The 27,386-nt window shown below is 52.3% G+C and overlaps 1 protein-coding gene across 1 annotated transcript; it reads left to right on the plus strand.

The window, feature by feature from the left end:
- Nucleotides 1-7,200: 7,200 nt before the first annotated feature.
- On the plus strand, nucleotides 7,201-9,570 carry LOC100901445 (uncharacterized). The gene is made up of 11 exons (XM_018639359.1): nucleotides 7,201-7,274; nucleotides 7,354-7,469; nucleotides 7,552-7,686; nucleotides 7,798-7,913; nucleotides 8,005-8,220; nucleotides 8,332-8,410; nucleotides 8,506-8,651; nucleotides 8,748-8,877; nucleotides 9,034-9,132; nucleotides 9,271-9,410; nucleotides 9,521-9,570. Exons 2-10 carry the CDS (start codon nucleotides 7,398-7,400, stop codon nucleotides 9,289-9,291), a joined length of 1,014 nt encoding a protein of 337 aa, XP_018494875.1. The 5' UTR covers nucleotides 7,201-7,274; nucleotides 7,354-7,397; the 3' UTR covers nucleotides 9,292-9,410; nucleotides 9,521-9,570.
- Nucleotides 9,571-27,386: the final 17,816 nt, after the last annotated feature.

A 27,386-nucleotide genomic window follows, 5' to 3' on the forward strand; every position in this document is an offset into this window, starting at 1 on the left:
GTCCTGCAAGGGGCGAAATCAGACCCACGGGTGAGGTCTTTCGGATGAATGGGGAAATTCACAATCATCGGCCAGAATTCGGCGGGAAAGCCTCGGATGTCTTTTCGGCAAGGGCTAATTGGCTACAAACTCTAAAGGACAATCCGCAGAACAAGCCTATGAAGACCATCATTGGCCATCGTCGCAGGTACTGTCCGACTATCAAGGAGCCGGAATCCCCAGTTACTGGATTAGGTGTTTCAAAGTCAATGTCTAACTCCGATAATATCTCACCAAGATTGAGGCAGGAGGCTGCAGCCGAGGTAGTCCCTGTGCGACACCTCCGCACCGCGCGGCGGGTGGCCGCGTCATGTAGGCCACCGCCCGTGCAGACATTGCAGGATCTCCACAGAGCCATCAATTCCCAGGACCTCGAAGGCTCGAAGGCTATACGCGGACCATAGACGGGGAGCGGTTGATCAGCGTCCGGTTGGAGGAGTTCGGCAGTGTTCTGATTACCACAAGACGACAGCTCGAGACTTTGACGCTCTCTACGGTCCTCCAGGCCGACGCCACGTATAAGATCGTCCGCCGTGGTCTGTGTCGGCAGCTCTTCACAATACACGGCAATTGGGATGGATTTGTGAGTCCTTGAACTCCTAAGAGGAACATGCAAGAAAGACTATATCGAGGAAGACTAATGGATATAGTTTCAATTCAAGAGGACATTTCGATTCAGAGCTCACGGATATAGGTCAGGATGCATCCTACATCGACGTCTACATGTGTCGGAGGCAAAATCATGTAACCTCAATGACGACCACCGATTGCACATTTGAACCCTCTCAATCGGCTGAACGTGTGCATGTGGAATCGGGATGGCCTCTCACATCGAAACTCTTGGTGAAAGAATTCTCCTCAGTAGACTTCCTTCTTCCTTCAAGGTCGGACTGGTAGCCGTGGCATTCTTGCACCGCTCCAGCCGCGCGGCGTATGCCGAAGTTTTCCAAGCATTGAGACGAGAGCTCCCTGAACTCGCGGTCACGGTGTTCATGCGCGACTTTGATCAAGCGATGCGAGGCGCGGCTGAGGCTGAGTTCCCCGGCGTTCGCATACTCGGATGCCTGTTCCATTACGCCCAAAGCATTGTCAAACACGCCAGCTCGCCCGCCGTCGGCCTCGCTCGCGAGATCAGGCGTCCTGGACCCGTGACCGCGAGCTTCCTCGCCTTTCTCGCGCTGCCCTACCTCCCGGCGGTGCATATCAATGCAGTCTTCGAGGAGTGCGCCCGAGAGGCCCTTGCGGTCACGTCGCGGGTGAGCTCACGACTAACACACAACCGCGCTCTCATGGCGATATCTAGACATCTAGAATCTAGACTCATCTTCTGTGCTATAGAATCAGACTACGTACAGCTGCTGGCAACGAGCAGCATCCTGACATCGCAACCCATTCTTCAGTTTCAGCCACTCCTGGACTACATCCGGAATCAATGGCTTACCCGGGTCGGAGCCGATCGACTGTCGATTTTCAGAGTTCCGGTCAGAACGAATAATGCAGTTGAGAGCTGCAATGCCACTCTTAAGCGCGATGTCGGAGTGAATGCGCAGGTCTGGGACTTGATCGGTAAGGGTCCTCCGGTGTAAGCTTCGATCTCTGCGGAATTTCGACTCTCCCGATTTCCCAGGATATACTCCCGGACTCCGCTTCTTATGCAGCTTCACTCTGCGGCATCGCGCAAGATATGCCAACGGATCTCTCAATCGCCCGAAGGGGCATCAGGCACATAAGATGCGTGCCTGACGCTGGAAGTTTGTCGAATTGTGGGAGTTCCTCCAATTGGGGTCAGAGCCCCATTGTCCGTTGAAACGGGGTTGGTTCTTGATTGAGAGAAGAATGCTTGCTGACTTGATGATGAGTGATTGGATCTTGCTTCGGTGGATAACCGAGTTTGCTCGACCTCTATCCAAGTCATAGAGATTCTTAGAGTTTGGGATTCCTTCGGCGTCACCGCCCAAACTTGCTTGAATGATTGCCACGACATGGGGAGGGCTTCTAGGAGGCGAGAAATGAGCATGTCCGGATCAAGGGTGCCTCCAAGTGAGATCACCTCTTGCTGGAGTTTGCGGAAGCTATTGACATTGTTTTGCGGGGTTTTTGTAGAATCGAATTGGAATCTATCTATATATATAAAAGCGAATGTATGTGGGTCTGTGGGTGACCTATAGACTCTCAAGCCATTGCGCGGATCGACGCCAATTTTGGTCTGATGGTCCACCGGGCTCTTTGGGAAGGTTCTTAAGGGGTCGTTGTCTGTCTGCGGTTCACCGTTCTGTTACAAAAGACAATTATTGCGTCCAATTGGTGCTTCGTCGTTGGATGTGAGTTTCAATCTACCGTTGCTGGGAACGGGTGGAACAGGGAGACAGCTAAATTAAGAGAAAGGGGGTAAACGGGTGCCCGTTCAGATCGTGGCAAGTCAGGAGACTTTGCTCTCAAAGAAAATGTGGAGACAGAGAGAGCGGGGGGAGGGAGAAGCAAGGGGAAATCTTGAAACGGATAAGCACGAACGGGGAAAACTAACCCGATTCGAACCCATCGGAGTGAAAATCAGCCGAGAAATTAGCACGGGAAGATGAGGGGGAGGGGACTGGACCTCACGATCATCAGTGTTAAGAGCGGAAACAGACATGAAGAGGGCAGTTTTCGGCGAGGTTCAACAGAAAGCGCGTATATCCGAATTCACTCATGCCCGTTCCTTATACACCGCTGCTGAAAATAGAGGACAGGCAGACGCGTTTTTCTGGACGGATGGAAGAAGATTTTGAAGCCCAGGGAGAGGGGAGAAATGGAAGGGACTTGGGGAACGGGGTATATAGGGACCACGGAGAGGGTAAACGAGGGCACGGAGGGAGAACGGGAGAAGGATTCAACGGGAGGAAAGGTAGGGAGACGAGCAAGAGACACGGGGGAACAACGGGAAACGGAAAAGAGGTAAGGGGGGCTGGATGAGAACGTGGTACTCGAGAGGAGCGGATTGAGCATCGGAAGGGAGGATATAGGGGCAAACGGGGAAAAAGAGAGAAACAGGGGTACAGAGAGAAACGGGGATTCAGAGGAGAGGGGATTCAGAGAGGAACGGGGATTCAGAGGAGAGGGGATTCAGAGAGGAACGGGGGAACAGAGAGAAACGGGAAAGAATTGAGAAATTAGACGAAAATGAGGGTATAAGATGAAACGGGGCGGAAGGAGAAGGGACATGGAGCAAATTGAAGAGAGAGAAAATCGAAAATGCGCAAAAGGGAAGAACACCAAACGCGGAGGAACACGGAATGCTCGCGGCAAAAGCGCGACTATATAAAAAGCGAAATGTATGTGGGTCTGTGGGTGACCTATAGACTCCCAAAACCGCTGAACGGTTCGTCGTCAATTTTGGTCTGATGGTCCAGCCGGATTCCGCGAAGGTTCCAGGGGGGTTGCTCTGTGTCAGCGATTTACCGTTCCACAAAAACAGAAATATCGTGTTCAAGCTGGTGCTTCGTCGTTCGAAAACAGGTAGAATAGGGAAAAATGGAGAGTGGCTAAATGGGTGCCCGTTCAGACCAAGGCGAATCTTCGGACTGCCGCCGCACGGGGAAATGTGGACACAGAAGCGGTGGAAGGGAGTGGGGGACGGGGAAATATTGAGGAGGATAAGCCCGAACAGGGAAAACTAACCCGATTCGGACCCGAACGGGAATCAGCAAAGGAATTAGCACGGAAAGGAACAAAAAGGCGGGCGAGACCATACGATCATCACTCCTAATAGCAGGGGTAGTTTTCATAAATGTAGGGGGCAGTTTTCGGCGAGATTCAACAAGGAAGCACATATCCGTTGTCAGTGATTCCCGTTTCTATTCACCGCTGCGGACCGGATGGAGCAGGATTATGAAGCCCTGAGAGGGGGAATGGAAGGGGCTGGGGAAACGGGGAAAATCGGGGGTACGGAGAAGGGAAACGAGGGAACGACGGATGGATGGGAGGAGGATTGAATGTGAGGAAAAGTAGGGAGACGAGTGAAAATACAACGCAATGGGAAACGAGAATGAAAGAAAGAGGGGGCTTGAGGAGAATGGAGTAATCAGGAGGAGCGGATCGACCCTCAGAATTGGGGATGTATGTATGTAGTGCGGGACGGGCTTCACAGAGAGAAACGGTGAAGAAACGAGAAATTGACGGAAATGAGCGTAGAAGATGAAAAAGAGCGGATGGAAAAAGGAAATGTGGGAAACTAAAGCGAGGAAAAATCGGAAATACGCGCAAAGAGGCGAACACACAGAACGCTGAGGAGCACGGGATGTTCGCGGCAACGCGCGACGGGCACGGCTAGTTGGAATATATTACTCATGGCAGCGTTCAATCGTGTGCCATTCATTGTTTCGAATTCTCTCACGATATCATTGTATTCATCGGCTGCAGTCATGGTCGAAACATCAAATGGGAATTTTAGCATTATGAGAGTGAAATCGAGAGAGTTCAGAATTATTCCTCTCGCTGTGGTATTGGCTTTTTCGAAACGGTTGTCTGCTATGGGAATTCGCCCACAGACGACGTCCCTGCAGTCTGTTCCCTGGGACAGCAGAACATTTATGATTTTCTCCCACACTTGATAGTTTTTCCAGATGATTCGACTTTGAAGGCCGAGAAATTCGGCATCTTCAACGCTTGGGTGTTGGTAGATTCACCTCTAAGCATTTTGGATTCGGTTGATAGTGCGGTTGTATTACTAAGATGGGAAACTGAATTGAATGAGTCCTCCAATACAAAGTAGCCGTCGCTATCGATCAAGCTATTCATCGACAAAATACTGCGGTTTTGATGACACTGTTGCGGTTTCTAGATTCTTCCTACTGGGAACTTACCCGACCGTAGGTGAGTATGGAGGTTTTGCTGAACTTTTTTTCTCACCTTGATGAACGAGTAAAGTGGTGATAACGTGGTAAGCAGGGAATTGGAAAGCTTGTACTGGCACACAAGATTGGTTAGTGAGATAGGGTAGAAGGCAGTAGGGTCGTCTCCGCTGTCGCTCAGCGTCACCAAGGCGAATCTGAGGCTCAGCCACCACACTCGTGAAGAATCGAAGAAGCACTCGGGTAGAGTTTCCACGGAAAGTGTGTTTATTGATTGAAAAAGGTTGTTACTTATACTGTTGTCTATGAGAGAGGGGAGCCTATGTAAGGGCGCCGATCCGGCACCCCTTCTACCGGATTGATGAGCACACCCAGTGCACTATGGGTCCCCATAATTAATCGCTGGGCTCTCACGAGCCGAGCGCTTCGTCGGCACTTGTGGTATGCGGAGCCGCTCTGATTCTCAACTCCGTGCTGTTTCGCAAACCGGGGTCCAATGAGACCCGGATGAAGTTAGATATGAGAATCCGAGATCGGCTGACTTCTAGCTAGCTTCTCCTGAAGACGGCTCAACCCATTTCGGATGATTCCGTCCCGATGACAGGTTGTTCGAGGCGAATGTTTGAGCGGTCTTCCAGAGATTGGAGATGCGTCATCGCGGGGTGACTCGGAGGCATCGCTATCTATGTTTCTCTATTTTCAACACCAGGATATACTCCCGGACTCCGCTCCTTATGCAGCCTACACTCTGCGGCATCGCGCAAGATATGCCAACGGATCTCTCAATCGCCCGAAGGGGCATCAGGCACATAAGATGCGTGCCTGATCGCCTCAGCCGCGCCCAGGATGAGAGAGTCAGACTCCTCTGGAACAGCATGGATGAAGGCAGCATATCCCCGAAGACTTTCATCGATCAAATCAAATATCGATTGGGAGGCGGTGGGTGAAACTCCTAGATTGAAAACTTCGAAGAAGCAGATATTTCCGGGTTCCGAGTTCATGAATGTGTCTTTGATCCTTCATTTGCAGCCTACCGGTTCCCCGAGGACCCATTGGAGGACGAGGAATGGGAGCGTTGGGTATCGGAAGGAACCGTCGGTCATCAAGATCCCGTTGCTCGAATGATAAGAACCATTGGCAATGATCACACATATAGTCTACTGTCGGCCGAAGCGGAACACTCCTTTATTGCGCAAGCTTTCGGTGAATCCGGCAGTCAGTGAAGATGGTATAATGTAATGATATAAAATGAAGAATATCTTATACATATGAGGGATATCCTACTAAATCGCATTTTTGATGACCACCATACTTGAGTATTCAATGATGCACGAGCTTGGCCGCCTAATCAGTATCGCGGAGGCAATCATCCAGGGCCTGACGTGGGCCTAGGTACTAGGTACCCGCGAGAAGGTCCCGAATCTCGGTCGGCGAGATTCCTCCCTCTAGAGATTGATGCTGTCTGGGATTCTCTGAGGGTCGGAATCGGACTCTTTGCTCATGATGTATTCCAGAGTTCAGCCAATTGGAGAAGTCTATGAGGAACGCCTGCTCCGTCACTCCACTACATCGCCAAGGCCTACTGCAATCGGCATTCGATATTTCGCGCCTCTCTAGCAGGTCGAAGCGGCGGCGGCTGAGCCTGTTGCCCCTCCGCCGATGACGTCTGCTAGCCTCCTCCACCACCGCTCGGAAATCTTAGCCTTAGGCCGTGTGTCCCGCGTAGACCCTCCCAACCATCAACGTGTTCGAATGTGTACATCATCAGTCTATCGCGCAGCAGAAAAGCCATAGAAACTCTCAGGGCTCTCGCTCGAACAAGGGACATGTTCCCCTCGATTTGAGCATCCAAATCCCAATCTGAAGACTGGAGCATCAGGAAACAATCCATCTCCTTACAGGAGCAATGTGCACATCCCGTGAGATCCTTGACGCGAAGTCGAGGTATCCCGATGCAACGGTGAGAATTCGCCCGGCGAAGCTTCTATGCCGGATCGGGGTCACGGAGTGCGCGTATGTGAGCCCCGGTCCCCGGCTCGATCGAACAGCTGATGGGCGCATGGGATCGCAGTAGGAGTTCCTCCCATCGTCAGGCTTAGAACAATCGGTTCATTGCCGATGCCTGTTGAGACAGCGATCAGATGAGCTTGCGATTCATTAGGAAATTGGCGACTGTGAGCGCAAGTCCCAAGACTCCCTTCGGACAACCGGCATCTCAGGCCAACAATGTCAACTTTCGGGTGAAGAGGCTGGAGAGTGATTTTTACTATAACTTGTTAGCGTCCAGACCAGCTTACATCATCGGTAAAGCAAAGAACTTCCCAGCAATGAACGCTCCAGGGGCCGTCGATGAATTCCTGCGGAACCCGGAACCGCTCGCGTCTGAGAATACTCATGCATATCTCCGTGAGTCAGAATTCGAATTCTTCCGTGCGATGGGGCATGGACTGGACGTCCTGCCTTCTAATCAACTTCTCGGTCCTAGGCTCAGAGATCGGTCGGCTCTCATCCCAAAGTGTCCTCGCCGTCATGCACAAACTTGTTGCGTTGCATAACACCGCACACGACGTCCGATCGGCGGAAACACTGCGAAAACTTTCCGTGAGTGAGCTTCCTCACAGAGGTCAGAATATCGCTTGAGCGCGCGGAGAGTAACTGATGGAAACTCCGAAAAATTCCACAGTACGCATGCCGACTGAGAGCCCGAGCCCTCATCGACTCGGAGCATTCCTTAGCTTTCGAGTTTTCGATGGCCGACTTACTGTACAGAGTACATCAGGTCCGAACGGAGTTCCACCACAAGATGCTCGATAAGCAGGTGCGTATAAAGCCGCTCAAGTTCTGCTCTGACTGAACTCAAGGTATGCATAGAAAGTCGAGGGGCATCGGATCTTTTCGGACACCATCTCAATCGGATCGCGCGTTCCAGTCGAAGGCCTTGAAGTATCTATCGGAAGCTGATTTCATTCAGCACCTGTTCTTCTGTCATTCGGTACGCGCCCTACCAACAGCGACGCAGGCAGCGGTGCCGATTTTCATAGAAAAGTATGTGGTAGCCAATCGAGTCAATTTCCTGCCTGGGATCCGTTTCCACGTTACAACTCACCGCAGAAATGAAATTGGAAAAAAATTTCAGCGTCATCAAAGATCTGCTCATAGATGAGGTTGCACTTATCTGCTTCGCCTGCTACAAATGTCAGTACTCGCTCCCAAAGCCGGAGCATTGGACAATGCTCATCGAAGCATTTCAGAATCACAAGGGGCCGCTTTCGGACATCAGCATGACGGTTTTCGCCAAGTACTTCAGGTATCAGAAGACTACCAACCACGTAGAGACTCAAATACTGCGAAAGTGAGTAGCCATTCCCCGTCTCGCGGCTCCGCCTGACCGTCGCATTTCCGTGCGAGAAGCTTTCTTGTCTATCATTCATCATGCACGAAATACCACGTTCGTCTGGAACAGATTCTTGGACGCGGCTGAATCGCGGCAGCAGGATTGGACTATCGCGACTCATATACGAGTGGCCAATGCAGGCACGCAGGTAGGATTGTTCCGCCAGAAGTACCCAGCATCGAGGAAATAAGTCCTTCCGACGACCTGATTCCATCGTCTTTGCGGAAAAAAATGCCTTTGCAGAGTGGTCAGTTCAATGAAGCGATCGTGACCGGTGCGATGAGAAAAATGATGAAGGAGTTGGGAAATTGTCGAGTCAAGGACATAAGCATGTGCTTATACTCTTACGCCTTCTTCGACCTGAAACTCTCTCCATCCGACGCCGGGGCGTGAGTACCCAGATGAATGGAGTGATATGTGAAATTGAATGAGCCGCCCCTTCATATGTCGATCATGAATCGACTCATGATTGGCGGATTTTTCAGCATAATTGAGGAGTTGAATAAGTCCGAGTGTCATGTGTTCCATGTCTGGTTCATCCGGGCCGTACTCTCGTTGGCTCTCCTCGGTTACTACGATGAAAGTCTCTTGATTAAATCATTCAAGATTGATTTGGTGAGTGGTCGTGCTGACGAGACCCAATGTCGGAATATTTACTGGAGTTCTTGACTTGATCCCGACGAGGGCGAATCTCCCGTCTCCCGGACCACCCTCGCCCACCGCACTCGGGAGCCGACAACGATAAAAGCCGGAATCATGGAACCTTTCCAGATTGATGTCAGGACGACGCATCTAAACAGCAGGTTCGATCTCCACGCTCTTTGGACTGTTTGCAATATCAAGTTCCCGAATCTCGTCGCGGAGAAGAAAGTGAGTAGGCGCTACGCGTCTCCGAAATAGTGTTTTTTTATCGTTGAATGGATACGTGACGGTGGACTGCTTGTTCATGCGTCATGAAACTAAAGCATCGTTTGTAAAAGGTTTCGCTGACTGACGAAAGTCTCCGAGGTATCCGCGCATGTAAAGTGAATAACCGGCCGGGAAACTATAACGAGGTGAATATAGTCCGGAGCCTTCTCGAGAGTGATCTCTGCTTGGACGTGAAGCTCGTCAATACGCTGGAAGCGTTCTCGGTGATGGATATTTACGTGAGTCTCCCAGGGAGTCGGTGTTTATCGCTGTGGCGAATTTCTCCTAAACGGAACATACGAGTCGATGTATCAGTGAATACGACGCTGAGCGCATTCCCGTCTTCCAGCTACCGGGGGACGTCGTCGTAGTCTGCCACGCTAGAACTTTCTACTCGACGAGTGGACGCCTCAAAGGGGTGAAAAGATTCCGGGTGGACCTGGTGAAGGAGTTGAAGCGTAAAGTTATAGAGATCACGCCAGATTTCTACGGAATTCCGAGGAGGCAGCAAGTGGATAGACTCCGGAAACTACTGGGGGATTACTTCTCCTTGTGACAGCGTCGCTCGATTCCGACGGGAAGCTATAGGAAGGAAGTTTGTTTGTAATAAAGTACCAAAGGAAATCGGGAGAGAGGAGCCGAAGGAACTGACTCATTCAATAGCACCTGTTCGCTCAGAGACATCGAGTAGGTGCTCTTCAATGACAGAGGTCCTCAAAAGGTGGCAGGCAGCGCAGACCCTAATCCATCATATCCTCCATGATCTTTATTTCCACGTCTAGGTTTTTCTCAGAATTCATTCAAGTTTCTAAAGCAAAACAGCTCGGCGGAATCCGCAGGTATCGGCATGTGCTAACATATATCGGTAGTTCTCTTTAAGGACTCCGGAATCATATTCAACGTCGGAGGCGCAATCGGTAGCTAGGTGTCCGTCGGCGACACGGAGTGAGTCAGTAAAAAATATATTTCCAGCGCTGACGCTGCCTATCGTTCGTCGTCTTCGAAGAGATCGTCTTTATAGATTATTGTTGCTGGTTTTGACTGTTTCAGAATCCCACTTGGGACGGCACTCTGAGACATAACACTCATCATCGGTGCAGTGCCTAACGGTTGCATTGGGGCTACTAGAGGGGGGCCGGGCGGAGAACCCGCATTCTTGACGGCTTCCGCGGAGTCTGCAACCGGCCCACGTGGACTCGCCATAGGCTGGGGCAGCGTTTTCATCGTGGAAGAATACATCTCCGGGGACGTGAGCTCGGGTTTATCTTCCGAGGTCGTTGGAGCCGAAGTCGAAACGGTCGATAGACTTGATAAAGCTTCCGACAGCCTGGTTCTCGGTGACTCGGCTTTCGGCTCAAGGATTGGCTTTGCATCAGTCGAACTCATCCCTGGCTTCGGAGAGGCTCTCGGTGTCCCTTCGGAAGGGGTAGCAGAGGTTCTCAGCTCAACTGTCCGCCTCTCATCCGTTGGCTTCATTTCGCTCTTAGGCTGCGGGAGAGAGACACAAAAAGTTAGGGAATACGCTGGATAGAGGCTGCCGCTCCTTCGGAAAAGCCAAGCGGTCTTCGGTTCGCGGAGCTTTAGACACCTCATAGAAAGCTTGCTTTAGCATTTTGGGGGTCGGGGGAAAAAACCGACCGAGAAAAGACAAAACGAGCTTCCAGATTTTGGATGGGGGCACAAAATTCTCAGCAGACGACACCGTCTGGCTCAGCAAAAAAGCAGCAACACGTTTGTCAGTCACCGACAAGAAATGGCGAAGCATACAAATCGTTCGGATCCCAGGTCACGATGCAAAGCTTCGCTCGTTCTCATGGGAGAAGCTACCTTTGGTTCAGATTCTTTTCCAGGAACAGGTGCCGCCTTCGACTTCGCGGTCGACTTCGCTTCTACTTTGGTCACTTCAGCTTTAAAGCTGTCGGTCTTCATCGAAGAATCATTCGCGACGGTTGTTGGAGCGTCCTGAGGTGTGGCTTGCGACACGCTCAAAAGATAATCTCCCAGGAAACTCACGGGAGTCGAAGGTCGCTTGGCACACACCACAATCAGGGCATCGACTAACACAGCTTCAACTCCGCTTCCCTCTACGTACCCGCGCTCCTCCTTATTCAACTCTGGTTGTCGGGGATAATCGGTTATTCCTCTCCTAAATCTCGACGGATATCTGAGTGCACGTCGATTTGGAAACTCGTCTCTTTCGAGTCAGGAAATCGCGTCCTTTGTGGCTTTCTAGAACGATGGTCGAGCTCTTTGCCAGCGGGCAGCATCGATCGGAAAATATGATGCATGAGGTCTGTATTCGATAATCTCGAAATTGAAGACTTGCTTACATCATGCTAGAAAGCCACGAGACACTCATCGGGAGATTCCAGTACACGATCGACCGTCCCGGCACGAGTATGTGGGCGGCTTCGCTTACCTCGAATCATGTTGGAGACAGTTTCCCTGACTTCTTGCTTCACGTCGGTCATGTTCGACGCGGATTTCGGTGGAGTCTGTGGCTTTTCGAATGTTTCGATTGTTGCCATATCTTCCTCGGGAGAGACCTGATAATTCCTGAAGATGTCCTCAATCGTGAGCACGCCTGGATGCGTTCGGTAGTAGTCTGCCGAGTTTCCGTTCTGAAAAGCGCATTCACCCCTTTTACTACACGCGGAGCGGACGCAGCACGGCTCGTTGGGCGAGTCCGAGTTCACCGAAACTGACTGAGAGGTCGAATGTGAGCGAGAATTTCACGCGGCTCAGTGACGCGAGCCAGCGCTTGATTCAGAATTTATTTCATTCCGATCAGGTATCGTCTCGATCCGATGGAGGTTAAATGCAAATGAAGCCCAATCTGTGAATTCATCCGAGGTCGACTCCGAGCTTCGATGAACTACCACTGGGCGGCGGAAGAGCGCTTTGGCGAAGTAATTAACGCAGAACCAGGAGTGCGCGCGACTCACTTTATCCTTGATATTGATATCCGCTCCAGCTTGCTTCAGGACTTCGTAGAAGTTCACGTCTATGGCGGGAGCAACAGCTGCGTAGTGAAGGGGAGTCCGGCCCTCGTTATCGGGGCCGTCTAGAGTTTCCGGGAAAAACTCCACGATGTACCTGTTGTTGAAAGCTCGATTTAGAGAGGAGGCGAGGAAGAGGCATGGGGCAGCCCGGGCTGGGGTCGACGACGGCCGAATGCTCAGCGCGTTAGCCGAGTGCGTTCAGATCAGAACTCACTTGAGAACTTCGGGATGGCCGTAGAGAATTGATAAATGCAAGGGACTGGCTCCGTTCACGTCTCTGCTCAGAGCGAACCTTTTCCTAGTCAGAAGCTCTTTCACTTCTTTCACGTCTCCTTTGATCACGGCTTGGTGGACTTGCCGGATCTTCTCCTGCAATTCAAGAGGAATATCAATCAAGCTCTTCGAGTTTAGAGGGGGCTTCTCATTCCAACGGAGAAGATATCGTCCCGATTCGATCTCATCGACCGATAAAGATTTCAGTGTAACTCACCATATAGGTCGGAACGAGACTGAGGAACTCTTGCACCTGAGGATTGGGCGACGTCTTACCGACGAGTCGATCGCCCTGACCCGCGATAACCACGTGTTCTAGACGCAACAAGTCTTCTTCTTTGATCCAATAGTCAATGAGTTCATTCAGGCGATCTGCAAAGTACACCGCTTTTAGACTTTCCACAACCACCACCAGAGAGAAGAAAACATAAACTTCCTGCAAGCGCAGAGTTTATGCTCCGTGACGTGGTTAGAAAAACGCCGAAGTTTGTGATCCGACTGCAGTGACAAGAACCTCGGGCAGTGACAGAAACTCTACGGCACGGGTACTGCACGAGGAACAGAAATTCACAGATCGAGGGTTCCTATGGCTCGCGAGCTTCCTCGTGGAGCGGCAGACCTCCCGGTCGGGGTGCTAGATCCAGACAGAGTCGTCCGAGCGCCGAGAGCGGCGCCCGACGTGAAATGGGCCATGTCTCAAGAGAGAGTGGGGTGTGGTGATTGTGCGGAGGCCCATTATAGCGCTCACTGAACGTGACTACGAAATCGCTGCGACCGACGCCGCGGGTGCGACAGAGTCAAGGCTGTCCGTAGGGCATCGGCGGGCGTACGACGAGTCCGAGCCCTCGTCGTCGCCGTCGCTGTGTGCCGCGATCGACGTAGGGCGGTGGAGAGCAATCGGTAGCGCTCAGCGATCAAATCGGAACGAATCGGCGAAACTGTTTCGCATTGCTTCCCGATTGCCTCAAATGCCTGATTGGAATGCGCAAACCGTACAGGGACGGATCGGGGGCTGGAAATTCCCGAGTGCATCGTGTGACCCTGAAATGCGTGTGCGCGTACACTCGGTGATCGATCCAATCAAGATAATCCAGGAAACCAGTGGGGTGCGTCGCCGTGGAAAGTCCAGGTCTCCGTGATCCCTCCGGGAGGACTCACCCATCGCCGCCTTCATACGAGCGGCTTGCTTTCGCTTCTTGCTCCTGCTCCGAGCTCTAGTCGCCTTTTCATCGACCGGGGTTTTCGTAGCGTCCAGAGCAGCGTTCTCTGGAAAAGCTTCGCCAGCGACCCGGGCCCCGTGCTCATTCTCACCAGACGCTTCGAAAGTCTCCCCTCCCTTATCCGGACCGGAATCAGGATCTCCTTGCCCATTTTCGCGGATCGCATTCTTCGCCACGGTTTCTTCTTCCGACTCAGACGTGGCAATCGCTGCAGTCTGAATCGGCTCAGGGGGATTCGGGGAGCCGCTATCCCCTTGACTCTCCGGCTGCCCATTACTGCCGTCACCGCCGTCATCTAGGGATATTCCGACTGCTTGCTCCCCTTCCGCCCCCGTTCCCTCGACGAGTGAAGCGTCTTCTTCGGCGTCTTCCGACTTGCCCGCGTCCTTCTCCTCCGCCGCCAGAGCGACAGGAGGCGTGACGTCATCTTCCGAGGGCACTTCGGGGTCAAGCGACTGTGGCACTCCAATGTAAGCGCTCTCGGGAGCTTCAGCGGCATCCTCTCGACAATGTGCTTCCGTTGTTTCATCGTGAGCCGCTTCCTCCGGCTGAATTTCATCGCGCTGCTCCCCGAGCCCTCCTGCGACCTCCTCGTCGACATCGACGACCTCTGTATGGTCATTCGGTCCAATTTCTTTGCCGGATTCTTCCTCGCTGATATCGCGACAATCTGGTCCATCTACAACGGTTTCGGTTCCTGATGCGATCCTTTGCCCCGCGTGGTCGTCCCCATCCTCCGCGGTCTTTTCGGGATGTTCGCTGTAGTCTATCGCATCTTGTCCAGACCCCGTTGGGCCTTCCAGATTGTCGCTTCTCGCGAGATTTTCGTCGTCGGGTGCGTCCGAAGTGGACATTTCAGAGTCCGGTTCTTTCGGAAGCTGCTCCCGGTTCTCTGTGGTCAGGGGTGCGAGTCCTGGACTTCCGATATCGTCGACAGAATCTTCCTCCCCTCCGGCGGTCTCTCCGATCGTCCCCGAGGCCTCCGGATCCCCATGCGGATCCTTGTCCTCTCCTTGGGCCGTATCGACTACCTCGCTCGAAGTGGACTTCTCCGAGTTCTCCGAAGAGTTTTTCGAATGTTCGTTCGTGGTGTCGATTTCGTCAGTTTCCGCTTCGGACCCAGTCCGGTCGGAGTTTTTACTGTTGTCCAGTTCTCCAGCAGGCGCTTCGTGATTCTCCCCATCTGTAATTCACGTCCCATAAGATAACGTCTGGTCTGACCCAAATAACGTGAAATTATCGCTACAGATTGAATCTAGCCCACGGCTACCAGTGCATCACGATGCGCTCCTATGGGTGGCGTTGATCCCCGCGAAGAAATCCACTAATCGCAAAGAACTCCTGAACGACGTAGATCCTCTATCCCAGACGACGACATGCCCCGAGTCTAGAGTCATGCCGTCATGCCAACGGCACTCACCCTCGTCTCTCGGCTCTGCATACCCAAGCGGAGATGCGGATTCGGGTATGGTTGAGAGGGATCGTTCGAAATTCTCCGTAGAGTCTTGTTCCGCAGCGAGCGAGTTCTGCGGCGTCAGAGGGGGTCGACCCGGCTCAGCGCCGTCTTCCTCGGAATTCGTCTGCCGCTCCGCCAGGATTCCCCTGATCCATTCCCTCATTCCTCCAGTGCCACCCCTGTTCTGCTTGTCCCCCGAGGTCGCTTCTGCCCCCTCATCGGTTTCTTCTCCATCTATCGCTTCATTCCCCTCACTCCGATCTTCGGAGGATAATTCTCCTTCGATGTTGGGTTTTTCCGCATCCGAATCTCCTCCAGGATCTCGAGTGTCGACAATCAGATCCTTTTCGACTACCGATGATAACTCCACTGATCCCTCCTCTTCGTCATCTTCTGAATTCCTTCTTTTCCCTTCGAGCGCTTCGGCGTCCGGATCCACGTCGACGATTCCCTCTGGTCTCTCTGAATCCGTCGCGAAGTCGACGGTATCGACGTCGTCTCCGTCTGCACTCGAAGCCGGTGCTCGGGAAGATGCTTCCTCGTCCCGACTACCATCGTCTACTTCGTCTTCGGACCCATCTCCGGACTCCTTCCCCTCCGAGGACGCCTCACGGCCTTCGTCCGCTCCGAGATTCTCCCCCGCGTTTCGAGTCTCTAGAAAGCTCCGCGCCGTTTCCTCGATGAGCTCTTGCGCACTGACCCGCGCGAAATCTTCTATAGCTTCGGAGCGTTCTTCGCTGGAGGTTTTTTCTCTCCCGCTTTGAATTCCGGAATCAATCTCCTCTTCACGAGCTCCGTCTTTGTCGGCTCCGTTCTCTGTGCGCCCAAAACGTGTTAAACCCCTCGAAAGCCGGCGGGAATTCCTTCGTCTGCGAAGCCTTTCGGCCTTTCTTTCATTTCATTGTGTATGCCTCCACTATGTCGAATACTCACGGTGATCGTCCTGATCGCTTACAACACTCGATTCACTGTTGGTTCGAGTCCGGGCGTCGCGTCCTACCCGATTCACATCGGGCATCGATTTGCGGGAGAATGCACTGCCTAGAGCCGGGAGAGGAGCAGCTCCCATCCGTCGAGAATGGTCGTCGTAGAAACGACCTGGATTCGTGGCGAGATTCTTCGCTGCTCCCGCACTCCTCATGTAATATTCTGCTGTTCGCCCCCTCTGGAAAAGCGGTATCAATGGCTACGACATTCCGTCATATTTCTGAATATTCCGGTCGATCGGGACGGCGTCGAGTTTTTACAAAATTCCTCATCGTCCAAGCCTTATAATAGATTATTATTCCGGTCATCCTTGAGCTCAGCCGCATAGCAATATCGATTCTAAAGGGATGAAAGCTCACAGCGTCGAGGGCTCTGACGTCGGCCCCGTAGTTGACGAGTAGGCGGTAAATTTCGGCGTCTTTCTGTAGAGCAGCAAGATGCAGAGGCTGGCGACCATTCTGGAAATCGAACGCCAATCAATACCTTATAGATTCTGTCGTGTGTTGCTCAGAATTCAACGTTGAAATCGGTCTCACGGTTCGTCCAATCAAACAAAGACGACTGAGGTCACTGAACAAAACCCGAGAGTCTTTTGTTCGGCGCGGCGTCGTTGCGAGCACGAGCACGCGCGACGATGATCAACTCACCAGAGTTTTGGCGGTTAAGTATTGAGGATAGTTGTTGGCGATATATTCGACAACGTTAGCTTGTCGATTGACTACGGCGATGTGGATTGCCTGGTAGCCATTCTCGTCTCGAGCTCGCAAGAGGGCATCGTCCCGATTGGACGAAATGATGACCGTTTCGAGATCACCGGTCTCGACTGCTCTATGCACGTTCTCTATGCTGATGATCTGGGTCGGGACTTGCCTGGAGAAAGAGACCCCGTTCGGAATAATCCTTCCCATACGAAAGGAACGGATTCTTGGGCAAGGAAGCGATGTTCATTCAGGAAAGCGAGGAGTTACCCAGACAGCCCCGCACTCACCGCAAGTAATGGCGCAGTTCCTCGTTCCAACTCGTCCTTCCGATCAAGTGCCTTCCGTAGCCTTCCATCACGAGTTCTTGGGCTAACGGAACGCTTCCTTTCTGAAGAGCCGTGGTTATGCGCTCAGAAATCTGATTGGCGAGAATGGCTGTCGGGAAAAAACACAATCAGAGTAAACGAGCAGCATTGGGATGCGAGAAGAGCTCGGGGTCGTTTTTTTACCTTCTCTCTTATTATCTCTATTATTATTGTATTAGCGCAAACATTCCACTGTGATAACGAGCGCGACCAGGGATGTAATTAGGCGCGGAACTCGGCACCGAATCATAAATACATACAATCGGCGTCCTTGAGAGCTTAGCTCGTCTGTGGTGCGTGACAAAAATTACGGAAATGACAGCTTCAGCTTTTCTTTTCAAGGACAGGTCGCGTGACGTTCAGTTCTGCAGACGCACTCCACAACTCGAAGGACGGTTGTAGGCATATACGATTGCGAGAACTCCGCCGAGTAAAAGCAAATATGGTACATGTACCGGCGGTCTACTCCAAATGGGGACATTGCCCTCTTCACCGATTCTCGGCAGAAAGAGGTCATCGACGAATGCACTTACACTGACTCCTGAAGCCATTTCTCATCGGCGGTTCCGATTTACTTCGGAGCTTCCGCCGCGATCCTAGCAGAGCAGCCTCTGTCGGAATTGGTAGATGATGCGTCTTGTAGTATTCCGCTGCGCGCCCTCGCTGTAATCAAACATGAATCACCGTATATCCTCGGTGGTAGGAGAATATTTCATTCTCCCCCTCCTGCGGAGCAGTTCTGTGCCCATATCCACCAAAAGTTCCTGCCCGTAAAGGAAGGCGCGACCAACAAGAATTTAAGACGCTCGAAGACGGTCCAAAGCTGAGATGCTTACGTTGTCCTTTATTCTGGCATCTGCACCATTTTGTACCAAGTATCTGAATGTTCCATTCTTGCCTGTCCGTCGAGCTATGGCGGCAGCGAAATGGAGAGCCGTACGACCTTCCTGCGGACGGATTCAAATGCTCATGTTTCTTGTCCATGGTTAATAACTCTCATCCTGGCCATGAAATCGTATCTTGAAACCAAAGAACTTCGGAAAACGAGGAGCTCGACTGTCGCATTCGGGAATTTTCAGTGAAGGATGGAGTGTCAGAGAAACTGTTCGAGATTCGTCGGAGCTCTCATCCAGCGAGGCGAGAGGCTGGTCGAGACGGAAATACTCGGCTCGTCGAACGAATCTTGGGGCTTGATCTCCTAATGGAGTCGAATCGATAGCTCTAATTCTTCTGGGTTACGAATAGGATCAGCAATTGTACTCACTCTGTCGCGGGCGTTGATAGTTTCCGGGAATCTGTTCACCAGGAACTTCACTGACGCCACGTTATTAAGAATCACCGCTCGATGCAATGGAGTCATTCCAAAATGGTCCCGCGCCAGGGCGAAATCTTGAGATTCTAGATGGCTTTCCAGCTCGGGAACGTTGCCTGTTTTCAGAATCGGAATTCCCAGATCGGAGCGGCGGAGAATCTCGTCATACTGTGCTTTCTGTGAGCTTTAAGGCTTCCCGTCCCGAAGCTCGGTCGGAGCGCCCGACTTTCGTGAAGCGTTGCCACTCTCAGTCAGCGGTGCGGGGGTTTTTCGTGATTTTTATTTTTTTGTGCAGCAGTTCTTCAGGTGAATTCGCGCAGTTCCGGTAACATTTTAAAAAATCGACGACGTATCCAAAAGAACAAGCCATACCTTCTTGCAGAGCTCGGTGTATCGCTTCAAACTTCTTCATGAGGTTAGGAACGTCGTGCCTCAAGTACGCTTGGATGACCTCATCTCTGGGGTGTTCTCTGGCCACCTGATCTGCGATACCGCTCATCACAGCCTCATGAAGCTTTTCAACATTTTGATCCTCAATCCACTCGCGAAGCTTTTCAGCGGTTACCAACTCGCCTGGAGCAAGCCAAGCGAAACAGCTGAATTTTAGCCGATTAGCTTTTCGTCGCTCGGTTTCTCACCCCGGCTCGAGGGACAGGTCCAGAGGGAACGCTAGATAACGAGTTCGCGGGGATTCATCCGGGATAGAACATCAACCGACCACTGATTTTCGCTGGACCGGCCAAAGCGTAAACAATTTATGAAAAACACTTCCAGTTCACAAGCAATGCGCGGCTTGGGGTTTTAAATCTTCCAATCGGTAGAGATAATCCTAGGGATTCCCATGCTCCACCTCCGACAACTCCGGGGAAGAATCGGCGTCGCTGTCTCCCTCCGCTGTTGGACCACGGGGACATAGCCGGAGCGGAGGTCCAGAATCGAAGGCGCCCGGCCACAAGCTTTGAAACCAAACGAAGCGAACTCGTGACACTCACCTTGAATCTCGACAGGTGGGAGGCGTCCTCGTGAATAGCGTCTATAAGACGGAGGCGGCACCATGGCTCTAAGATAGCTTAGATGGAAGTTGTTGTTGCCGTCTTCGTAGAGGGGACTCGGCGGTGAAAGCGGAGACGCTTCCGAACTATCCGAGCCCTCCAAAGATCGTTCGTAGTTTAGAAGATTCGAAGTAAATAGCAGACGGTCATGAAGAGCGCTCTGGGTTTCTGGGGAAGATGAACGTACGACGTCAGGTTACGTCGGAGTTCCGAGTCTGAGTACTCCGCCGTCGATCTGCATGCTCTACGGGAAGGGCACTTCGAGGACCACAACAGATCAATATCGGCCAGCCAGTTCCAGTCGGCGAGCCAACTGCAACGACCGGCCGAGCGACCGCGGCGACGCCATTCACTGGGTGCGCTATGGAGTCATTGCGTTCACCGGCACTAAGAGCATGAAAGCCGCGATGAGCTTTTAGCGAGGATTGAGGGAATAAAGAAAGTATTGAGAGAATTCCGCGTGAGTGTCGAGGTCCGTCGAGAGCGGCTGAGGTCAACAGAGAGAATAATCGATTCCCGCCGCCTCCGCAATCTGAACGGCTAGCACACCGAAGCATGACGATGAGATTAGCGGACAACAAGGAGTACTCACTTGTTACGTTAGGTGAGAGGAACTTCAATTTCGGAATTGTATTTCCTAGGTAGGTTGCGTTTGCGAGCTGATTCTTCTTGACCGTTTGCTCGATTGCCAGCAACTCGGGATGGCTCAGGTACTGTTCCGGTGTTTTCCCCTTCTGAGAAGAATAATTGAGACCATCGAGAGGAATAATTATTATTCATCACGTAGGGTTCGTGGTCTTGGAGTGTTTCCGCCCCGTGAGGAATGATCCTCACTCGTTTTGCCCCAAGCGAACAAACGAACTGACTCGGGTCGAGTCGAGTTCCGTCTTGGCGCAGGTGAGCACGCCTGCACGCAAGCGCTTGCCGGGTCCCGAGCTAGTCGACTCACTCAATCAGAGCCAGGAATAATCTCCTAAGGATCGATTGAGAGTCGCTTAGTAGAACGACTGACGGTTTTACGTAGATTTCGAATCGCACCAAGACGACACGTCGGAGTTACTGATGTCCATCCTGCGCCTCATGCTCTCCTCATCCTAGACATGGTGTCCTCTTACTGAGCAAAGTTCGGCGTCGAACTTCGAGAGAAAATATGAGAGAATTGTTCTCGTACACGACATGGCCATCAAGCGAGTCCTTCGCTCGAAACGTCTCTCTACCCTAACGTGGGCACGGGGCAGCAGAGCAATCGATTGACTTCAAGGTTAAAAGATCATTAGCGCTAATAGAAAGGATGAGAATGTAAACACTCCTCGGAAGTCCCAGACTTGAGCCATCTAGTACAACTTCCGGAGAGACGAAACTCCGCCTTTTCGGTCTCGTGCACCCACATTTATGACATATCATGGTTATCGAAGTTTTTGTCAACGCTGAGAGTCGGTCCAACGTGCTTCACCTGTGACCGATAGGTACTGATCGAATTCGAAGGATCTCTATCGGAACGTTGCTCGTATTCGTTTTGGTAATTCGAGACTTCTTGGACAGCTGAATGAGGGCTCGGTCGATTAGCTTGTCGGAGGAGACGTACATATTTCCGACAAATCGATACGATGCCCGCGGAAAGCCGGATGGCCCTCGATCGTATGATTTAGGAAGCCGCCACGGGATTTTAAGCCCTGTCGACAGCTAAGTTGCGTCAATGAGCGACGCGCGACGGCCCCTCCATTGAGGGCTTCCGTCGGTTTTCTAAGTTTATATCCAGTCCACCAGTCCTGCTGAGAACTCACCATGTCTATCACGTTCGTCGGGGCTCCAGCGAATATCAAGCAATCGTAGACCTTCTGGCCGTCGCGGAGTCCGGCAGCTAAATGTAGCGACGTCCTTCCCTCGAGATCCTTCGCCGCCATGCTTTGAGGGAAGTTCACAGATAAATGTTCAACTATGTCGAAGTGACCATATAAGACGGCCTTGTGCAAGGGCGTGAAGCCCATGGTGTCCCTCGCGAGGGACAATGACTTGTGGCTGATCAAGGTCTGGACCTCTCTCAAGCGGCCTCGAACGACAGCTCGATGGACGTCGCTGATCTGTTCCTGTAATTCGAAAATCAATCTCAGCCCCATCTACTGTCCACCCTGGGAGAACAAGCTTCTTCGAGAGGGAATCGTCCTCAAGTTTGAGTTGCAGGCGCGTATCCGCTCACCATGTATCCGGGAACGGTGTCGAGGAACTCCTGAACGACGGCATCAGACGACGTTTCTCCAAGGAGTTTATCACCGTGACCATGGAGAACCATTTCTTCTAAAAGTTCGAGATTTCCTTGCTGGATCATCTCTCGAACTTGGCTCCGACTTCCGGCACGTTCTGGGAATTAATGAGAGAGCGATTAGGCCACTCAGAAGACAGCTGGCACTGCGAGTCGAACGATGCGTGACCTTGGAAAACGCGCTCTGGTTCAGAACAGGCGACAAGTGATCAGAGCAGCCGATGGAGAATACTCCATGATATGCAGCTCTAGCAGCCGCGGGACGGTGACGGATCGTCTTGGCGAAGGCACTCGGAACGAAGAACAGAACGCGTACCGATTTGCGTATCATGGATCTGAGAGGAATCTTCGCCTCTTGAATCATGCACGAGGTCTGAGGGAATTAAACGAGAGCATGCGCGGCGTAATAACGGACCGAGCAGGATGGGAAGACTTACTGGCTGAGGAACTCCTATTCTTCACTAGGCTGTCACGATGCTTCGCTCGGTTCTCGTGATTTCTATGGTGACTCTCACGATAGCGAGCCGACCGTCTCACACCATCGCGGAGTTGGTCTACGCTAAGCTCGTCCGATTCGAGGTAGTATGTCGGCGTGTGACCATACTGAAAACGATGCAAATCGTGCATGAAAATCTCTGAAGCTGAAAATCGAGTCTCGAGAAACCAAGTGCCGATGTTGCTCATCGCTCCCCAGCTCCGCAGCTTCCCATTTTCCTTCCCGATCGGCTTCATGTAGATTACCCGTCCGAGTTGTTCTTTAATCTCGTCACGAGTTGAAGAGGTCTCCTAGGAGGAAAGGTTCCTGACAGAGGCAAAGGCCTAATCGGACGTTGAGTCAACGAGCGGATGCGGTTTTGCATGTAGAATTAGCTAGCCAGGATCACGCCTCTTTCCGATCGGGGTCAACGCGTTGTCGTCAATCACCACGCATGGGTGACTCATCTGCATCCAGCGTGACAATCGCTGAACGCCGTTATCGCTCGAGCCATTCAAGTCGACACCGATTTTCGCCGTCTGCCATCCGCTTATACGTAAACGGTTCGTATGAATGTAACTCGAGAGACGATTGCACGGACATGCCAGACCTGCTCCGACTTCCGTTGCAGCTAAATATAGCACCCTCAGCCGACCCCACAGAAATCAGCGTTGAGCGGGTCATAGGCATCGTGGATACAAACCGGGTCCGGAGCGCAATGTATAAAATATCCCACGCTTCAAATCACTCCATATGTATGTTCGATGGCCAACTCGATTACTATCCAGCACAGTTCCCCCATCTCGAAATCATGAGCCAAGGGTCTGAGTCCTCTGACATTTCCGAAAGTTTGAGGAAGTATCAAGTCCGGGGTCTCGGTAGAAACACTGAGGTACTTACGACATCTGTGGCGTTTTCGTCTGCTCCATGATCCAGAAGAGCATTGTAGATATCGGCATCATCTTCCAGCACGGCCGCATAATGTAGGGGAGTGCGTCCTTGCTGTGAATGTAGTAGGAAGAAAATCAGTTTTTTATCGGGTCGGTGAAACTGCTCCGGGGGATCCCCTCACGTAATGTCGCTCTCGTGGAATGAAAAAATCATTCGCAATTTCGAGAGAGGCGATAATAATGAATGTGGGTTCTGAAACGCCGTGTGACCGGCGGCGACCTACTCACGTGGTCTCGTGCATGGAGCGTACTGGGGAAGTGTTCGAGGAAGAAGCCGATTACGTTGCTCTGATTGTACAAAACGGCCTTGTGTAGAGGAGTTGCCCCTTGTGGGTCACGGCAGTACGCAAACTTCTTGTGGTCGATCAAACCTCTCACAATGTCGAGTTTTCCCTGCGCGACGCTTTCATGGATTTCTTCAATCCGTGCCTGGACTATCGGAACGTGCCGCAGAAATCGTGAAACTTGGGGAATTCTGCAAAATCCAATCGCACGAAGATGGTAACAGGGAGGAGGAAATCAGTTTGGCTTAGATTAATATCAGACGGCCAGGTGTCAGATATCGCCAGGACTCTTCGAGGAAATTCAGATTGCAAGCCGGCTACCAGTGATCTGGCTATCATGATGTCGTCCATCAATCGAGATGAGCAGCTCGAAGTAACGATGCGCTCGATTTGCGCAAAACTAATATCTCAATGATCACGGAGGAAATCTTTCGACGATCATGGAATTTTAATCCGATCTCCCCGGTCCCGTGATCACCGAGCTCTGCATATAACGTTAACGTGAATTATGCAGGACCGCTGGCGAAGAGTCCAAATATTGATCGCAACCTAAATCAACGTTTGAGTCGACTGACCGCGTGCTGGTCAAAGCGGCTTTTCGTGGTCGGCCTCATTTGATTCGGATTCCTTCATAATTATGCAGTCGTGAGTTGCAAAGATTTATCATGCGGCCTCGCGCACGGCGTGAGTTCACGGCTGTCATATTCTTACGGAAATCCAGCCGCGGTGGCGAGCAGAATCGTCACGTCGGCGCCGTCTGTTCTCAAATTATGCAGAGTTGGGCTCGCGGTTTAGAATCCGGGTTGAGCTTGACTCAGGGGAGTAATTTGCGTCGGCGACATAACTTGAAGGCCGGGTTGCCCATTTCCGCCGGGAGCGATGCGGCCAGCCGGAGGCTGCGACCTTCGTCTAATGCTTCTCCCAACCCCGTTCGAGGCCGAATAACGGCGCGGCGGTATGCGGCGTCTCCTGAGTGTACCACGGGGCAACGATCTCCGAGGCGTCCCGTCCGTTGAGCCCACCGAGGCGTCAAAATCGTACAATGTGTGAATTCATTCGTTCCGAAGGATGGACATTCGGGAGTCGAGTTCTATTACGTTTCCATTAGCGGCCGCCGAAACTCCGCCGTCAAATGGCGAAACGTCAAACACTGGAGCCGTATCGCTGCTCACGGAGGCCGTGAACTTCGAGCAACAAGTCAGGATACGATCAAGTCTCACGAAACTCCCCGAAAACACGGAGGCTCGACCTTCGCGGGATTTCCCCCTTGTGTCCGCACAGTCTCCTTCAGTTTTTAGATGAATCATTCGAAGTTCGTCTGGTCGGGCCCCTGCCGCTCCAATGAAGCCAGACACGAACGGGAAAATAGGGCCTGGGGAGATGTCGGCACGCAACCAGACGTGTGCTCCCTTGGGGCACTGAGGGTTCGGTGGCCTCGACCCGGATCCCGACCCCAATTCGAAACTCATTGTGAACCTGTAGCGATCTCGTGGATCCCGACGCGAAGATCGAGCCTCCGGTGTATCCTAATCGAAGGCGATATTATAGATATAAGGCAATTCACGGCATGTTCCGCGAGGAGCTACCGAGATTATTCTCCCCTCGTCTGCCCATCGGGACGTAGGATCTCCTTCCGGACGAATGAACAATGCCCACGTAATCTGAGCGTTTCGGCTACCTTCGAGAGCAGCGTTCTGGTCCGAGTTTTAACTTCTCGACGTCTATCTGCCGAACGGGAAGCTACGGTCTACATAGCGTCGGACGGAGTTGACACGATCGCGGATGGGAAATCCGGCCCCGCGAAGACGACGGTCTCTGCGATGAATGATCATATATCTCCTAAGCCAGAAGGCTAACCCCACAGTGGCCGATTATCCCGAACACCGAACGATGACGAATCGGCTCCGCGCCACGCAACTTGTAATTAAAAGCTCCGTGCCCACAGCGTGCTGGAGCGCTGTACTCAGTGTGAACTGGGTCATGAGGTCAGAGAAGGAATCGCCGGCTGCCAGCTTCCGGGTGACGCCAGAAGTGTTCAACTTTTTGTGCATGTACATACGCTCGTACCTGCCCTCCATCATCTCCTCGTATGTAGTTTCAAGGTTCAACGAAGAACAGTGGTCTCGGTTGAAGGTTTGCTGCTCGGAAGTCAATCAACTTCGGAGTTCTCCGATCGATGTCACATGAGACCAATGCCATTCAGGAGAATGCGAACGCAATGGGAGAGTCCACGTACTCGTCGAGCGGAGCCGGCCCCCCGGATATCTTTGCAAGCCTTAGAATGGGGAGGAACGGAAGGTCCTGCAAGCAAAGGCAAGGCAGAGCCTGCAATCTCGGACGCGGAGCAATGTTTGCCTTTTGCAACACACGGTCGGCGAGAACATCGCCTGCGCAAGAGCCCGTGGGGACTCGAACATCGCGAATCCCTCGGTTGTGACACGAGCTGATTACAAACGTGAGGCATTCATTGCGCGATGAGGCGGTTCTGTCCATTCTCTCCGCCGAAGTTTCTCGAATTGAAGCCTGACCCCGACGACGGCTCGTATATCTTATCTCTGCTTACGATCAGCGACTTCGAGATCATCGCCGAGAAGATTCGTGCCGTCGCACTCAATCGTAGAACTGATAGACGTAGTGAGTTCGGACAGTTTCATGCATGACCAGTGAAGATCCATGAGTTTATCGGAGCGTATCACGACCGCCGCAACAATTTGATCGGTTGATTCGTCCGTTCCGTCAGACGAGCTAGCGCGCAGGCGTTAGGCCCGTCACATGCGGCGACATACAGCAACAGGGTTGGCGTATAGCAATCCAAAGAGAGAGAGAATGAAGATGTTTTGCTGCTGATTCAGTTTCACGAGTTATTGCACTCGATTGCCGGGTGTGTGAGCGACAGACTTGGGCACACCCGCGGCCCGCGGTCGAGATAATTTGTCGAGCCTTTTCGACGCGGCCTTTGGATTGAAAACGGCGGCATTATTTCGAATGACGGGTCTGGAGGAGAGCTCGACATCGAGATCGGAATCGACTCAAAGCACAGGATCCTAGGAGTTTTCGGGCGATTCGACACGCGTGGGCACCATCCCCGTAATCGTCCATGTTTCCGGACTTTCGAATCTATCGCGAACGCCAAGGCTCAAACAATGAGCTCGAGCATCCAAGTCGCACGCCTCCCGGTCGAGTCGGGTCTGATATCGTGCGAGGCCGATCAAAATCCTCGCGAAGTGTGACCCCGAAATTTCGAATTGGCCGACCCTGATCGCGGGGTCGACTTCTCCCGAAGGAATGGAGCGGCCTTCTGCAGGACTTTGTCATCAACTCGTCAGCGAGGACTGCCGCGTCGACAAATGAGTTCGGCCGTGTTCGAGCCGCGATCGGGAATCACATCACGAATATTGGATCTACACTCTCCAGAAGCCGAGATGAACGATGCTATGCAGTTTGGCGGAGAGCGGAGCCGCTATGAGCCGAAACAAAAACCTCTTCAATAGATCCGTGAATTTCGATTCTTAGCCGGTGCTTCTCGAGAGGAAACCCACCTGGAAGTCTTGCCGACAAGCTGCTCCCAGTATCCATCGAGAAGAGCCTGTTCCAGCTTGTCCAGGGCACCCAGTTTCAACCACAACGCTATGGGGTCTTCGGCCGCCGTCCCGAATCCGGAGCCGATCTGAGGCGGTGCGAGTTCCCTCATGGCCCGAACGGGAGGAAGGTCGGTAAAAGGACTGCGTACCAGATGAATCTGCAAATATGACTCGGGCTTACCGACTGGATCATAGCAACGATATATCGAGCACGTGGAAGCGTTTGAGCTAATTCGCCACACGTCGTATGTGGGGCCGATCAGTCTGTGTTGGATGCCCGAGGCAGAGGAGGCATTC

This window comes from Galendromus occidentalis, unplaced genomic scaffold, assembly GCF_000255335.2.
Source record: "Galendromus occidentalis unplaced genomic scaffold, Mocc_1.1 scf7180000077434, whole genome shotgun sequence".
NCBI classification, from domain to species: Eukaryota; Metazoa; Arthropoda; class Arachnida; order Mesostigmata; family Phytoseiidae; genus Galendromus; species Galendromus occidentalis.